At 42.6% G+C, this 18,230-nt stretch overlaps 1 protein-coding gene across 1 annotated transcript in view; it reads right to left on the bottom strand.

Annotated features, from left to right (window-relative positions):
• Positions 1–18,230, bottom strand: part of abcc8 (ATP-binding cassette, sub-family C (CFTR/MRP), member 8) — a 333,471-nt gene that overhangs the window by 153,505 nt on the left and 161,736 nt on the right. Inside the window, exons 10-11 of the mRNA XM_068046867.1 lie at positions 15,079–15,213; positions 11,660–11,822 (exon numbers count right to left, since the gene is read on the bottom strand). Of these exons, the coding sequence (XP_067902968.1) occupies positions 11,660–11,822; positions 15,079–15,213 (298 nt within the window). The remainder of the gene's footprint in view (positions 1–11,659; positions 11,823–15,078; positions 15,214–18,230) is intronic.

Raw genomic sequence — 18,230 nt, 5'->3', positions numbered from 1 at the left:
GTGCATGCCAGAGGGGATGAGGTCACAGGAGACACTACCCATGAGACCAGGTGTACAGAGGCTCAGCTTCCTTTAATGCTGAGAAGAACAGTGCTTCTGAAGGCTGTGGTGGTTATCCTAGGTGGTCACAGACAACTGCAACCTCCTAGAAGATGACCTGCTACCTGTAGGACCTGGCAGCCATGCATTATTTGTGGCTGTGAAAGTCGTCATCGCCCTCACTTTTTTTGCTTCAGGTTCCTTCCAGGTCATTAATGGAGACATATAGAGGGTCTTGCGGTCCACTTAACATAAATGCATAATACAGGTGACAAAAGAATTGCTTGCCAGGCTGGGAGTTAAGTAAACCTCCTCTGTGGTGACAATAGCCTGAATAAGCAGGCACTCACATTCGCCTCCCTGCCTGATTTTCCACAGGTACAGAGGCAATCGATTGCACACGTATGGCAATCTGAGTGCCACAACAACAACCGTGAGTTTTTATCAAATACCAAGGGATATTACTACATCAGCGCACAGGTGTGCAACCTCAAGAAGAGGTTCATGCAGGTGTGCACCATGGGAGCTGTCTTCGTGCTTTCATACTGTGGCAGTTCAGCAATCCAGACCTTTTCATTCAAGTAAGCAGACTTAAGGACAGATGAATAAGAGACGAGGAATGCCTCCTTCAAACCTGTCCCACGAGGAACCCACCAAAAGGATGCAGGAGTGCTCCAACCAGAGCCACAAGACCACTGGGTGCATCATCGAGCAAGCCAGTGAAATGTTGAAGATGAACTTCAGGTGCCTAGATAGTTCTGGAGGTAATCCTCAGAACTCACTAGTTAGAGTGTACAGAATGATAGCAGTATGCTGTGTCCTGCATAACATTGCACAGCAAGAAGCCTTGCGGGTGAAGATGAACAAAGGTATTCGTCACTCATCTTCAGATGAGAAAAACATTGAGGAGGAGGAATATGAAGTTGGGGCACCCATTGCCAGAATAGCAGAACACACTGCGGCCTAGGTGCCAGGATGCCCTAATAGCTCATAAATTCAGCAAGTGGCGGCTCACACAGGAAAACATCACAAATTAAATCTTTGGCTGCTCCAAACACCAGCACCAAAACCCTGCCCAATCCCTTTGCACTAAAGAATCCTTCAACCACGCATCCACACTATGCACATCTGATAATGGGTCCCGTTATGAAACAAGTAAAAGGGCAAGTTGACACTTGGGACACAATGATGGGCAAGAAGCAGAAATGGTGTTAATCAATAAATTTTATGTGTCATTGTAAGGAAAGGTAACTTAACAACATAGCACTTAGTTTATCACCCATGTCCTTGGTGAATTGCAATAGGTTTCTCTTATGCTACCAACTACTTCTGTGTGGTTTCTGTAGGGAGGCAGGCTGTTCAAATTCCTTCCCCAACTGCTGAAATGTCTTTGGCCGATGCCCTTGTGTTTTGGAGTCGAGAGCGCCTATGTGATGGTTATTATGAATGTCAAAATCACAAGGCTTGATTTTGAGCACATGCTGGGGCTGGGATTGGAGGTGGGTTGGTGCTAAAAATAGCGCTGCTGTCCTGCATGCAGGTTCCACAGTTCCATCCCACAGTGGGCTATTTTTGCAGAGGTGGGAAGAACGGGTGTGGGAGTGCAGGGCTATTAAGGCCAATTAAAGGACGCCAGCTGGGATTTTCCAGTCAGCCTCCAGGTTCTTGGTGGCGTCAGGGACCAGTTTAACTGCTTGGCCTCCCAGCAGCAGACCAGGGGGCCAGCATTCCAGGCAGGCTTAGAGGCTCTCTAAGCAGCTGCAAACTACCCTGTAGAGGGGCTGACCCACATTTCAACCTGACGGCAAGGTTCAGAAGCCCGCAGAGAAAATCCTGCTACAGTGTAATGCACAGAGAGACAGATGGACAAGAGATTTGCAGGGATCAACAAATTTTCCAAGCTAAGGTAAACCAAGTTGCATGTAGATTGGAAAAATATGCATGACACACAAAAACTGCCTCTCAAAGTGTTAAACATTGACTGCTGCTGTATGCAAAGCACTCAGACAACCTTACAGCTCTTCCATTGCTTATGTGTGCCCATACTGCAGATTGACACACTTTCAATCTGAAAATTACAACTGGCAATCAAACCATACTTGCCATAAATGAATTCTTCCAACAAAATCTAGTTGCAGACTGCATGTTCATTTACACAAACACACACTGGGATGTTAGGATGAGCACTTTGAAGTGACTGCATGTATTTGTGAGACTTCCAACATTTCAACTCCATGGGAGTTGAATTTCAGTGCAGGTTACTGAATCTCTGACATAGTTTCGGCAGAATATCGATGGAACCCCCAGAGTAGCAGCATAAATAGTCATTTATGACTTTCCCCAAGGCTTCCACTGATCTTCCATTGAAGTTATGGCAGATGATTGCAGAAATTTCACACATATGTCTTTACAGGAGGGAAAATAAATGCACACGTTCAAGGAGGCAACTGTCAAAATCGTTGGGAATGAAAGCATAAAAGAAGTGAAGGGAGGTGAATCTTAAGACCTTCCCCAAGCTGAGTGATAATACCATCTTTTTCTTTTTTTGCATTACATGTCGATTTAGTCTTACACTCTCACACAAACATGCATCAAGTACAGCACCATGACACATGCACCCTGCCATTCTGTAATTCTTTGAAGAGTTCTGTATGTCCTCAGGACTTATCAAAACAGAAAGTTGGACTAGTTCCATTACAGATATGCCCAGTTGGAGTTCCAACAGATGATTGGGAGAACACTTGTGGAAATTAAATCTTTAAGTGTTCGGTATCTGGATATGATAGCTCTTGCATTCAAAGGTGCAGACTTTATGACCTACACATTGCTACAAATGTTTACTTGAGTTGGCTGCCAAAAGAGCTTCTGTCTGACCATGGGTCTAATTTTATGTCTCAACTAGTCACTCAATTATGCCAAAAGTTCTAAATAAAACAATTTTGATCCAACTCAAACAATCCTCAGATGAATGGGCTGATAGAGGAGCTTATTGGTACTCTGAACTGTATGTTACCCCCATACGCTGAACCCCAAAGATTAGATAAAATGTTGCTGTGTTTGTGATTTAATTACAGGGAGGTACCCAGGAATCTGCAGGGTTTTCATTATTTCAATTACTATATGAACAGCAAGTGTGCCCATTATCAGAGAGGCATGGTTCCACTGATGAGGACAGAAAAATAGCAGAATACCAGTTGCACATGGGGAGTCAAAATTAAGTAGTCTTCAGCTGAAGCAGGGATAGATGGCAAGACATAACTGTACCAGGGTGTGCAGCAAAATTCAATCCACTTTTTAAAGTCATGCATTCCTTATTTTTATACAATAGCCAGAAATTTCCTGCAACTTTGAGATCAGCAACATATATTGATTTAGCCTTTTTGCACACCGATCTCATCATTGCAAACTTACTCCAAAACAATTTGCTGACCCTAACCCTCTCCTCTTCCAATCTCTCCACACCTCCATCCCTCACCAGGATGGTCTGAGGGCTCTCTGCTTCTTCCTTAAATGGAGGCCCAACTAGGCTCCATCCTCCACCTGGCTGAATTGTCCTCACATTGAACAGTTTCTTTTTTAACTCCACTCACTTCCTGCAAATGGATCCTAGCAATGACTGCCATTTTTGTGGGATATGTGGAACATCACTTGTTCCAGTCCTACTCAGGCCCCCTTGCTCAACTTTTTTTCCTGCACATTGATGACTGTATCGGTGCTGTTTCTTGATCTTGCTCTGAACTGGAATATTTCATCAACTTTGTTTCCTATTTCCACCCTTCTCTCACCTTCACATGGTCCATCTCTGACACTTCTCTTCCCTTCCTTGACTTCTCGGTCTATATTTCTGGGGTGAAGCTATTAACGGATATTAACTATAAGCCACTGACTCCCTCAGCAACCTTGACTACACTTCCTCAAACCCTGCTTCTGTAAGGGCTCCAATTGTATTCTCCCAGTTTCTTTGTCTTGGTCACATCTGGTCTGATGTTGCAACCTTCCATACCAATGCTGCTGATATGTCTTCCTTTATCCTCAATGAGGATTCCCCCCCACAGTAGTTGATAGGGCTCAACCATGTCAGTTCCAATTCCCACACTTCTGCTCTCACCTCTTCCCCTCCCTCCTAGATAGGCTTCCCCATGACTTCACCTTCCACCCCACCAGCCTCCCTATCCAATGGATCATCCTCCGCCATGTTCGCCACCTCCAGCATGATGCCACCACCAAGCACTTCTTCCTCGCTCCTCTCCTTTCAGCATTCCGAAGGGACCTTTGCCTCTGCTAGGCCCTGGTCCACTCCTCAATCACCCCCAATACCCCTTCCCTTTCCCATGGCACCTTTCCATGCAAGGGCAGGAGTTGCAACATGTGCCCTTTTACCACCTCTCTCCTCACTGTCCAAAGCCCCAGACACTCCTTCCAGGTGAAACAGTGATCTACGTGTACTTCTTTCCACTTAGTATACTGTATTTGTTGCTCACAATGTGATCTGCTCTACACTGGGGTGACCAAACACAGATTGGGTAACTGCTTTGCGGAACATCTCTGTTCAATCTGCAAATGTGACCCTGAGCTTCCGGTCGTCTGTCATTTTAATTCTCCACCTTGCTCTCATGCTTGCATCTCTGTTCTTGGCCTCCTGCAGTGTTCCAATGAAGCTCAACGTAAGCTCAAGGAATAGAACCTCGTTTTTCGATTAGGCACTTTACAGCCTTGCGGACTCAACATTGAGTTGAACAATATTAGACTGTAACCTCTGCCTCCATTTAGTTTGTTTTTTCTTTGCTGGTTTTGGTTTTAATCTCAATGTTCTCTTTTTTTTGCTATCAGGTGGCAGCTTTTCATCATTCTGCCACTCATACTTTCTCTAGACATATCTTTTGTTTCTTTACATTACCACTCCCTTTGGCCTTGCACAGTCAACCCTTTTGTCATTTAATCTCTCCTGTCTTCCATTCTATCGCAGACCTTCCCTTCTGTTCTTTTTCCAATTCTCCTCCCTTTCACTTGCTTAAAACTTATTACATTTCTAATTTTTCCCAGTTCTGATGAAAGATCATCAACCTGAAATGTTAACACTGTTTCTCTCTCCACAGGTGCTGCCTGAGCTGCTGAGTATTTCCAGCATTTTCAGTTTTTATTTCAGATTTCCAGCATCTGCAGTATTTTGCTTTTGTATTCCTTAATTTGTAATTTCAATACACAGCAGCTGGCATTATCGCAAATTAGAAGCAGCAAAAGCAATGACCAATGATTGATACTATCAACTTTTAATAGTTGCGAATGTAGAAAGATCAATATGTGTTCACTGATATTTTGAGTTAATTTTGGTGTAGTACTTCGCATCCTTCACCTACGATTTAATATATCTGATTAAAATATTGGTTGGAAGTTATTTTGCAATGTACATTTATTTGGAAGCTTGGCAGAGTTTGGAGGGTCTTATTTGTTAAGAAATTTTGGAAAAATACTTTCAGAAACTGGGGGATTGCAACAAAGCACTGGGACTAATAGGTAGGCCAGTGTGTGTTGCTTTGAGGAAAACATAGGAAGTTGCCGGCTCACTCAGCAGTTAGATACACAGTAGGCTATATAGTTGAGATATGCAATTGACTACACAGGAACTGGGTTTATCACATGAACATATTAAGGCCCTATCTCTATGTGTAAAGGATATTACATAATATTTACAGCATAGAAACAGGCCATTAAGCCCAACAGGCCCAAGCCAGTGTTCATGCTCCACGCAAATCTCCTTCCACCCTTATTCATCTAGTCCCATCAACATATCCTTCTATTCCTTTCTACGTCAAGTGTTTATTTAGCATCCCCTTACATGCTAGTCGCCTGAACTAGTAGTTTCACATTCTAACCACACTCTGTGTAAAGAAAGTTCTCCTGAACTGCCTACTAGATTTAATAGTGACTTTTTTTTATTCTTTCATGGGATGTGGGTGTTGCTGGCAAGGCCAGCATTTGTTGCCCGTCCCTAATTGCCCTTGAGAAGGTAATGGTGAGCTGCCTTCTTGAACCGCTGCAGTATCTGTGGATGCTTAACTTATATTTATGGACCCTAATTCTGGTTTCTCTTGCAAGTGGAAACATCTTCTCTACATATCTTTCTGTATTTTGTCACAGTCTTCCTCTGTATTAACTATACCCACCATTTTGGTGTCATCTGCTAATTTTGAAATTGTACTTCTGCTTCCAGAGTCCAAATTGTTTTTGTAAATGATGAACAACAATAGTCCCAGCACCAATCCTCGTGAAACACCACTTCCCACCTTTTGCCAATGTGACTAACTACCCTTAACCCCTACTCTCTGTTTTGCAGCCAGCTTGCTATACATTCTGCAACTGACTCCTCTCGTCCTAATTTTGAGTCTCTTGTGCAATACCTTATCAAAGGCCTTTTGAAACTCGTCAAGTGGAAACATCTTCTCGACATTTACCCTTTCAAAAACTTTCATAATACTAAGGTCACCCCCTTAGTCTTATTTTTCTAGGGAAAATTGCCTCACCCTGTTCAATTTTTTGTCTACTGCATTACCCCTGTCTACCCTTTCTGTTACTTCTTCAAAGAATTCAATGTGTTTGGCCAGGCGTGACATTCCCTTTTCAAAACTGTGCCACTATTCTTCATTATATTTTCAGTTTCTAGATATTTTTCCGTGAAATCTTTGAGTAAGCATTCCATTATTATTCCTACCATCAATGCTAAGCTAATTAATTTATAGTTCCCGGGACTTTTTCTATCTTCGCTTTTAAAGGTAGGGAATCACATTACCTGTCTGCCATTCCTCTGAGACTACACCCTTTTCTAATTTTTTTATAACTATGTAATAGTGCCTCTGCTATCTCTTCTAATTTCTTTTAATATGTGCAGATGCAATCCAGGTATCTTATCCTTTCCAAGTTTGATTGGTTTATCAATTATCTTCCTCCTTTCTATCTAAATTTCTTTATATCTTTGTTGATCTCTTTTAATATCATGCCCACCATCTTAGTCTCTCTGGTAAATACTAAAGCAAGTAATTATTTAATATTTCTGCTATTTTGCTGTTATTACATGTGAGTTTATTTTAATGGCTCTATCCCTATCTTGACTGTTAGTTTTAGTTTTTAGTTTTAGAGATACAGCACTGAAACAGGCCCTTCGGCCCACCGAGTCTGTGTTCTTTTGTTATTTATGTGTCCATAGAATACCCTTTTATAATTCCCTGATTATTCAATTTTGTAGTTTCTCTTTGCTTTCCTAATTGTTTAAACTTCTTTCTTAACCTTCTCATATTCCTTTTTGTCATCCTCTCCTTTGTTTAGTTTAGTTTAGAGATACAGCACTGAAACAGGCCCTTCGGCCCACCGAGTCTGTGCCGACCATCAACCACCCATTTATACTAATCCTACACTAATTCCATATTCCTACCACATCCCCACCTGTCCCTATATTTCCCTACCACCTACCTATACTAGGGGCAATTGCTAATGGCCAATTTACCTATTAACCTGCAAGTCTTTGGCATGTGGGAGGAAACAGGAGCACCCGGAGGAAACCCACGCAGACACAGGGAGAACTTGCAAACTCCACACAGGCAGTACCCAGAATTGAACACGGGTTGCTGGAGCTGTGAGGCTGTGGTGCTAACCACTGTGCCACTGTGCCGCCCGCTGTGTTCTCTAGGTACTTAGTAAAACTTTTTTTCTATTGTTTCAATTTTTCCCATTTTTATTCATCATTACTGGCTATTTTATTCTTAATTTTTAATAGAATATATTTCTCCTGGATTCTATTGATCACCATTTTTAATGTTTCCCACTGCTGTTCTATTTCTTCAGTTATCAGAATATTTTTCCAGTAATTTTCCCTCGTTCCATTGTCATCCCTTGAAACAAGCTTTTTTCCAGTTTATTACTTTGGTCTTTGTCTTACTTGTATCCTTATCAATCTTTATCTTAAACCTTATAACATTATTATCGCTTTTGCCTGGATGTTCCCCTATGCTTACTTCTCTTATTGGTTCCGGTCCATTTCCCATTACTCGATCCAGCAATACCCCTCTGTTGTTGGGCTTTTTATGTACTGGGTAAGAAAGGAGTCCTTCACACATTGTAAAAATTCCATTCCCTGTATCTCTTTCACTGCCTCTTTTACCCAGTTTATTTGTAATTGGCCATGATTATTATTATATGTCTTTTAATCATTTCACATATTTGCTTACAACACTGTTCCATTATTAGGTGGTCTGTAGTATATCCCTGTTAGCATGATCGATCCTGTACCTTTTATTTTAATCCTTATGGATTCTGTTCATATCCTTGTTAGTTATGTCACTTTTTTTCTACTGCCATGCTCTTTCTAATGAGTACTGCTCCCCCTATCCCCATACTTCCTTTCCGATTCTTTTTGATTATGTTATAACTTGAAATATTTAGTTGCCAATCCAGTTCTTTCTGCAGCCATGTTTCAGTCATTCTTATCACATCTAATTCCTCATGACGGGTTATTGCCTCCAGTTTCCCTGTTTTATGTTGGATGCAATGTACAGGTGTATTATACAGGCATTTTAATTTGTCTTTAATACTTGATGCTTTTACTTTATTTTTACGGGCCAAGTGCTGGAAAATGGGATTAGAATAGTCAGGTGTTTGATGGCAAGCACAGACGCAATGGGCCGAAGGGTCTGTTTCTGTGCTGTATAACTCTATGACTCTATGACTAACCGTCCTTTTTTTTACTGTTGTTTTATTACTGCATTTGTTCCCTGACCATTTATGTTACTCTTGTTCCTTACCTTGTTCTGACCTTTAATCTCATCTCCTATTTCTTTTATCTTCAGACTCACGTTGTTTCACCAGATCCCCGCCCCGCTTTTACCAGTTCAAAGTCCCATCAACAGCTCTATTTATTCTTTCTGCTAGGACACTGGGCTCACTCCAGTTCAGGTGGAGCTTGTCCCAGTGGTACAGCTCCTTCTTATCCCAGTACTGGTACCAATGTCCCAGACGGAGCTGAGTGTACGTTGGATAGGTACACATTCAAAACATTAACTTATCTTTTCTCCTTACTGATTAAAGCACTGCAATGCCCTGTTGGATAGCATTATATGTGAGGTAAAGGTCTGCAAAGGAAACCTGATGGAGCCCGAATGCCAGACCCGGAAGTGTGACCCGACCCGAACCGAACCCGTGACGTGTCGTCATGTCCCGTGGGGGTCGAGTTGGGTAGCAGGCCTTTATCCATGTACTGATATACAGGCCTGCTCCCCGACCCGACCCGACCCCAGCAGGACCCGCGACATGTCTCAGGTCGGGTCGGGTCACACTTCCAGGTCTGGCATTCGGGCTCGGTCGGGTTTGCTTTGCAGGCCTTTATTACTGATGTTGATTTATTTAATATGTATTTCCAGCATTTTAATTCCAAAACAATGCAAGGCAGATGTCATACACTGTTACAGGGGCTCTGTCCAAGATGATTTGGTTTCATTACTTCCCTTGTGTAAAACCTGAAGCCAGTTTGTGATTGCTCTCTGCTGCATTTTGGGAAGGCACTAGATTGAGATTACAAACAATTAGCAAAATTCTTTCTCAGTCCTCCCCATGTAAGTAGCATTTATGGCTGCTGAACTAGAGCACCATGACAACCAGAGATATATCAGCAAGCAATTTCCCATTGCTCAGCCATTCACTTGAAGACAGCTTACATTTATCCTCCCCCTAGGAGAGAGAGCCCTTAGTCACCTGACTGACACCCCAACCTGACAAATTTCCAGCTTAAAAGGTATCACTTTGGAGAGAAAGAGAGGCAGAACAGCCAGAGAAGGTCTTTTCCAGCCAGAACAGCTGGGAAACAATTCCAACTCAGCAGGAGCCCTGCTGAATACACCTTTTAACTGCTACAGCAGAGAAATTGTAAGGTGACTTTGGAACTCCCCATCTGCAAAAGTGAACCAGGATTTCCAACATCGAGTCAGATTAAGGCTTAACTACAAGAAGCCTGCAAATCTTTGGGCTGGATTTTGTTGTCCTGTCACCGAGACCAGTGACGGGTGCAGAAAAAGGCGGCTGCCCTCATGGGGGCCGCGCCACCACGATTTTGCGGCCGGCGGCCACTTAACAAATTGACGGCGACTGCCCATCATCATGTGGTGGGGAAGCATTGGCAATGCTGTTCATGGCATCACCTGATGCCAGAGCTGGTGTTGGCGCCATTTAAAAAAGGCTGCCAGCCCTGCAAATAGTTCTAAATAATGCAGAGTTGACCCCTTCTCCCCCTTACACTAAATAATGCAGTGTTGACCGCATTCCCCCCATACACTAAGTAATGCAGAGTTGACCCCTTCCCCCATACAATAAATAATGCAGAGTTGACCCCTTTCCCCCCTTACACTAAATAATGCAGAGTTGACCCCTTCCCCCCCTTGCACTAAATAACGCAGTGTTGACCGCTTTCCCCCCATACACTAAGTAATGCAGAGTTGACCCCTTTCCCCCCATACACTAAATAATGCAGTGTTGACCGCTTTCCCCCCATACACTAAGTAATGCAGAGTTGAACCCTTCCCCACCTCATTGCTGCCAGCTTCTCCTGGATGAGAAAGTGAAGGCATGTGAGTGCCACACAATGTGCTCAAGATTGGGAACTCAAGATAAAATCATGGGGAATTAAATTTAAATTTATGCAGAGAGGTACTTTACATAGTCAAAGTAGGATCCTGTCGCAGAGCGGCTGAGGTGCCACCACGGAGTTTTGCCGCCACCGGGAGCAGCGGGCCTGTCAATCCCAGCATCGAGCTCCGTGACTCTGATTCTAAGGTCCCCCACAACGTAACATGACATTGGGCTGGAAACAAAATCCAGCCCTTCATCCTTTTCAAGACAAAGAACATTCAGGCCTGTACCATTGAAAGATTTCCTCCAGGAAAGCTGCAAAAAATTTTCTTAAAACAACAGACTATTTTAACACTATTGGACTCTAACTCTACTCGCTATCTTTTCTTGTGTGTGTTTGTGAATGCTTGAGTGGGTGAGGTCACAAGCATTTTCCGGTTATTCTGTAAAATATTTAGCTTTCTTTTTTAACCAAAGAGAAAATCTGTTGTTTGTCTATTTATTTAACTCAGGGACTAAAACACCATTTTTAAAAACACTCTCAGTGGTCAGTTGAGAGATGAAAAGTGGAAGTCATCCACACCACTTGTCCGTAACACATGTTTATGAATAAGAAAGATATATATCTATAATTAATTTTGACATCTTTATTATGAGATTAGTTTATTCCTTATGAACCTTCTAGAACTCTGGGTCACAATATTCACATCAGCACTCATATCTAAACTGATGATCCTTTCAATAATTACAAAAAGAATGATTTCCCAACCATTTAATCTCCTGTAAAAAGGGGCTATACATTAAACCTTAATTAAACTTTTTTATGTAGTTTGCTACCCTCTTTAACAAAAGCAGTCCTGTTATGGTTGCATGGCTTATCCAGGTTATATGAAGTGTAAAGAATAATGAAGCAGCTGCAACAAGTTTGCTGAATAAGAACAAGAAAACTTAAAATAAGCAAACATCAAACTGATCTTGCACTTTTAAAATTGAAATGTAAACTGATTCTTACTAGATATGGAGGTATAGAGGGCAAAGGACTTGAGGCTTGTAAGTTCCTTGTGTCGAGTCTCTTCCACACTTTTATGGAAGATTTTCTCCCAAGCATAGAGTTTAAGTAATTTGATTCCTCGCAGCAGTTCATTAGTTTTCCTCAAGCGCTCACTTGAATAATCCTGCAATAGAAAGGACAATCAGCAGTTGGACGTGAAGAAGGATGAATTAATCTAACAAGAACATCTAAGGACCAGAGCAACTATCTGTCAGCCCTCAAGCACCATATGTGATGTTGTCCTTTTCTTTTAAAATCATTATTTTCTTATTCTCTATTGCTCATGAAGGTTAGAAAAATCATTGCTGGGCAATGGAGCACGTTCCTACTTTGGTAGCAAACATCGGCATCAAGCACTCCACAGTTAAGTGATGTAGGCATATGTAAAGTAGATCTTCCTCTCTTCTGTTCCAACCATGTGCTTTATCCTAAGAAGAGAAATCTGCTCCAAAATGCACCAGTTTTCTCTTATATTTCATACACCAGCCACTCCACTGATGTCTCTGAATGAAACTGAATGTCAATTTTTGTTGAATAGTGGAATGTGTAATGAGTCAGGCCATGATCAAAAAAGCTCCCCCAGAGGAGACAGTATTGACACTGCAGGCAAATGACCATGAAGTCTGTCTATCTGAGACTTTCTTTGGAAAGTTAGAAGACCCAGGGAATGACTTAAATAAATTTTACATAGCTGAGGCTCAGCGAACCAACCCAGTATTATAAGAGTTAGCACAGGCTGCCCAGTCTGACAGTGAAGCTGAGGGAGTCCCTGATTGCTACTATTTAAAGAATGAAGTACTGATGAGGAAATGGAGTTCTCCTCACAGACCTGAGTGCAAGGAGTGGACAGTAGTTTACCAGTTAGTGGTGCCGTAGAGGTACTGGAGAGAAATATTTAGAAGGGCCCACGAGACTACAGTGGCTGTACATGCCAGTATACGAAAGACCAAAGCCCACATAAGACAGCAGTTTGACTAGCGAAAACTCCACAAAGATGTGGTGGAGTACTGCAGGAGTTGCCACATGTGCCAGGTTGAGGGGAAACCCAACTTACAGTGAAAACTGCACCCCTGAGTCCTGTATCGGTGTTAGGAGGACCCTCCAGCAGAGGGCTAGTGAACTGTAAGGGACCCCCGCTGAGAGCAAAAGGGACAGGCAGGCAAAAGGCTGGGAAAAGTTTAGAAAGGGAAGGGGGAAAAGTGACCAACAGGGCAGGTTAACAGATGTCCGGGAGGAATCCTGGATGAAAACCCCTACTGTCTGGTCAGCCAACCCCCCAAAAATTTGAAAAGTTAGAACCCACATCATCCTATGTAAATGCAGACACTAGAAGCACCCCACTAGAGTTGCTAACAGCACTTACAGGAACCTGCAGAGACAAAGAAAGACACTTGGGGCGGGTGGGGTGGGGGGGGGGCAGAGAAACAGTGAGGGTGATGCCTCACCTAGTCGAAGTGCCACAGGGGAGTGCAGTAGAGGCTGCACAAATACCTGCAGGCAGGAGTGTCCCAGAGGACAAAAGGGAGGTTAGCAAAGAATCCTCCCCCACAGTCTGAAACAAAGAGAACCACGCATCCCCTGAAGTCAAAATCCTTTGCATGACTCAGCAAAGCAATGAAAGAGAGTTCAGGACAGACCCACCCACTACTGACTCTCCTGAGGAAAGAAAAATTCCAACTTAGGGCTAATTAAATTTAACCTCCCCCTGCCCACCTTTTGCAGACCTCAACAGGAACAAAGACCCTAGGCAGTCATGGAAATGGGCACACTGAAGAAAAACGTCCCCAAAGAACCACATGTTTATTGCGATGCCAAAAAGGCGGTAGTTCAAGCAGCACTGGCACCAAGAAAAGACAGACTGTAATATGTTTTAGAATTTATGAATGAATGAGAGAGAGAGACGCAGGTATTTTTTTCTGCATCTTATATTTTCTCTCTTGACCCTTTTTAATGGAAAGTGCATTTCATTCTGCTGGGTGTGGAGGTGTCATGCAGGCCCCCACCTGCCAAGAATAAGGCATATTAATTTTGTCATATAAACATTGATTTTAAACTTGCTGGGAAGAAGAAAAGGCCTGTTACAAGGGCTGCCAGACACTTAGCTGAAAGACATTTGCATACTAACAGACAGTGCTTGTGGAGACAAAAGGACCATTCCCTGACACATTCAACCCACAATGGATTTTGATCACCAGACATTGAAGGTGTAAGGAAGAGCATTCCAGAGACTGCTATGGTGATACAATCCACAAAAGCCAGGACTGGTTAAACCAGCTGGTCACATGACTAACTGGCTGTTCCAGGGATTTTTGAACTAGCCATAGAGTTTTTGAACTCAGAAAGACTGTTTGCTCCTGGAGTGAGAAGACCTCCCCTGTCTGCTCCCATCTCTTTCTCACAAGACTCTGGACCCACTGAGGACACACATGAACTTCAAGAGAGAAAAGTCTCCTACATTGAACAAGGTTTAAGAAGAATACTGGGCCCCGACAAAAAGCAAGACCTACTTACAATCAAGGACATTACAGCAAGCTCAAAGAACAATAACCAAAACCATCTTCAGATATTGCCTCAAACTTTTCCATTTTATTTCTTCTGCTCTTTTTTGTCTCTTATCTACATGTGTGTATTGCGTATGCATGCTAGTATGGGCGCGTCACGTATCTGTATGCCTTAACCGAATTAGACTTTAAGTTTATTAAAGTTCAACCTTTTTTCTTTAAATCTAAGAAAACCTCTTTGGCTAATTTCTTTGCCTTATAATTGGAAATTAGTGAACAAGGAATCACTAAGGGGGAGCGAAAAAAAAGTGTTTAAAATTAAAACCTGTTACGGTAAGACCAGGTGAAGGCTGAGAGGAAACCCTAGACCCCTTTCTCACCTGGTCGTAACACAGAGGTTTAAGGATTTGATAGCCCATGACATCCATATATTTCTTAGTGCTCCTCAGAAATATAAGCATCGTTGGTCCTCTATATACAGGATTTATAGACCAGTGCAGTTTGGCACACTATTTACACCACAAATTGAGAGAATGTTGGTTCATGCCACCTATTCTTCATGTATCAAAACTTCATTCATGTTTGGGTCATTAGAGGGGAGGTGCCAATTAGAAGATGCTTCTCTCAGAATGGATGCACTGGATGCTACGCTAACATTTGCAGACCACATGCACCCTACCCACTAGTGCTTAGTTACAGAGCAGCAAGGAAATAACTTTAGGATCAGGTCTCTTGTTTGCCTGCATATTTGGGAAATACAACATACGTGAGTGCAAGGGAATAACAAAGAACAAAAATAATTCCAATGAACAAAACAATAAGCATTAACCAATAACTAACACCTATTATCGGGTCATCTTTTGATTAAGTGATACTCACCAATGTGCTTCTCTGGGCCTGAGAGAATTTGGTTGCTACAAAATATTGGACAGGGGCCAGCACTGCAATTACTGTTGCTCCAATTAAGGCACTAATTCCAAGGAGGTAGTAGAGAAGAATCACTCCTACAATAATCTGTAATAAAATAAAATGACCATTTAGACAAGTATTCAATTAGTTCTACAATGAATGACAGCAAAAAGAAAATCTTGGGTATATTCTGCTTTTTAATGTGCTGTTGTGCCCTTTAGATCTAGAAGAGTGACTCATATCCAAAAATAATAGCATTTTTCCCAAAATGACAATGGAAAAGAATCATCATTTCAAAATGTCAAAACATGCTTGTTCATTTAGTAGCTGTCACAGTCAGTTCAAGCAATACAATTGTTAATGAATGTTAAAAATGAGGTGAAAATTATTCCATTGCAAGGATAGACTCCAAAGCTGAATTCCATATTAATCTAGATTTGTATACTTGGGGACAAAATTTAACTTGTAGTTGAACTCAGATCACCTGCAATTCAGATTGCTCAGTCCACAGAAAAATTATGGTTGGTTGCTTATCCTGTTCATATATATATATATATATATATATATATGCCATTTAGAAACTATCTCATGTATTTTGCTAGTTGGTGGTATTATCAGAAAAACTAAACAACTGCAGAATATTGGGTGTCTTTGCTGCAATTTGTTTACAGTCCGAGTTCCTGAGCTATCTGATGTGGGAAGTGGGGAAACGTACATCAAAGCTTCTTGTTAATGGCAAGGCCAGCATTTATTGCCCATTCCTAACTGCCCCTTGAGAAGGTGATTCTGAGTGTCCATGTTGAGCCACTGCAGTCCTTGTGGTGAAGCTAATCCCACAGTGCTGTTAGGTAGGGAGTTCCAGGATTTTGATCCTGTGATAATGAATGAATACGATATACTTCCAAGTCAGGATGCTGTGAAACTTGGAGGATACTTAGAAATGGTGATGTTCCTACACCCTTGCTGCCCTTGTCCTTCTCGGTGGTAGAGGTCACAGGCTTGGTAGGTGCTGTTGGAGAAACCTTGGTGAGTAGCTGCAGTGAATCTTGTAGATGGTACAAACTGCAGCCACATGCTCTGGTGATAGAGGGAGTGAATGTATAAGGTAATAGATAGGGTGCCTATCAAATGGGCTGCTTTATCTTGGATGGTGCTGAGCTTCTTAAGTGTTGTTGGAGCTGCGCTCATCCAGGAAAGTGGAGAGTATTTCATCAATCTCATGACTTCTTGCCTTGTAGGTGGTGGAAATGCTTTGAGGAGCCAGGAGGTAAGTCACTCACCACAGAGTACCCGATCTCTGACCTACTGTAGCCATGCTATTTATGTGGCTGGCCCAGTTAAGTTTCTGGTTAGAATGGAGATAGTGATTGCCTGCCAATTGTTTAGTGCCAATGTTACTTGCCACTTATCAGTCCAAGCCAGCATGTCATCCAGGTCTGCATGTGAGCACTGATTGCTTCATTATCTGAGATGAACTGAACACCATGCAATAATCAGCAAACATCCCCACTTCTGCCCTTATGGGAAGGTTGTTGATATAACAGCTGAAGATGGATGGGCCCAGGATGCTGCCCTGAGAAACTCCTGCAGCAACATCCTGGGTTTTAGATGATAGGCCTCCAACAACCATAACCATCTTCCTTTGTGCTGGGTATGACTTCAGCCAGTGAAGAGTTTTTCCCCTTCCATCACTTTGCTGATGATTGAGAGTAGGCTGATATAAAGATCATCCTGAATGCAAGGATGACTCCTGAATTCTCTTCTACATCACCCAGCCCCCTTGCCTCCTCCACCCTCATTTCCAACAACATGTGCGGGGAGCTTATGGACTTTTCTGTTACAAAGATCAAGACAATCTGTTAAGCTGCCTCTGTCACTTCCCTTCCTTCCCCTAGCTTACCAGGCCAAACTTCCACTCATGGTTCCCACTGCCCTGAGTCCTGAACTCACATCGTTCTCTACATTCTAATTGGGAGAGCTGTTCACAGACCAGTCATGCAACAGTCTGACACAGTCATAATCACAGAATCTTATGTTTCAGCCTCTGTCCCAGATTCATCCATCAACATCCCAAGGAATGTCCTGCCAAAGTGGGAAGACAGACCCACCAGAGGTGGCAATACAATGGTATACAGTCATGAGGGAGTGGCCTGGGAATCCTCAACATTGAATCTGGACCCCATGAAGTCTCATAGCATCAAGTCAAACACCACCTCTATCAGCTGATTAATCAGCACTCCTCCTTGTTGAACATCGCTTGGAAGAAGCACTGAGGGTAGCAGGGGCACAGAATGTATTCTGGATGGGGGCCTTCAATGTCCATCATCACTACAGATCAAGCTGGCTGATCTTGAAGGACATAGCTTCCAGAGTAGGCCTATGGTAAGAGAGAAATGCATACTTGACCTCAACCTCACCAACCTACCTGTCACAGATGTATCTATCCATTACAATATTGGTAGAATTTACCACTGCACAGTCCTTGTGGAAACAAAGTCCTGTCTTCACACTGAGGACACATTCCATTGTGTTGTGTGGCACTACTATCGTGTTAAATGGGACAGATTCAGAACACACCTAGCAGCTTTTCTGCATGCTCTTCTACACTCATTGAACCAGGGTTGGTCATCTGGCTTGAGGGCTATAGTAGAGTGAGGGATATGCCAGGCCATGAGTTTATAGATTGTGGTGAAATACAGCACCGCTGTTGATGATGGTCCACAGCACAGCACAACAACTTGTATTTAACATAATAAAATGTCCTGAGGCACTTCACAGTTTGACACCGAACAACATAAGGCGATATCAGGGCAGATGGCCAAAAGCTTGGTTGAAGAGGTTTTAAGGAGGGCTTATAGGAGGAAAGCAACATAGAGAGCCCAGGAGGTTTAGGGAGGGAATCCAAGAGCTTAGGGCCTAGGCAGCTCAAGGCACGGCCACAAATGGTGGAGTGATTAAAATTGGGGATGCTCAAGAGGTCAGTATTAGATGAGCACAGATATCTCAGAGATTTGTGAGGCTGGAGGAAATTACAGAGATAGGGAAGGGTAAGGCCATGGAAGAACTTGAAATCTAGAATGAGAATTTTAAAATTGAGGCATTGCTTGACCAAGAGCCAATAT

This window comes from Heterodontus francisci, chromosome 14 (assembly GCF_036365525.1).
Source record: "Heterodontus francisci isolate sHetFra1 chromosome 14, sHetFra1.hap1, whole genome shotgun sequence".
Lineage (NCBI taxonomy): Eukaryota > Metazoa > Chordata > Chondrichthyes > Heterodontiformes > Heterodontidae > Heterodontus > Heterodontus francisci.
Note: the sequence above shows the minus strand (reverse complement) of the source record. Positions and strands in the feature narration are given on the sequence as shown.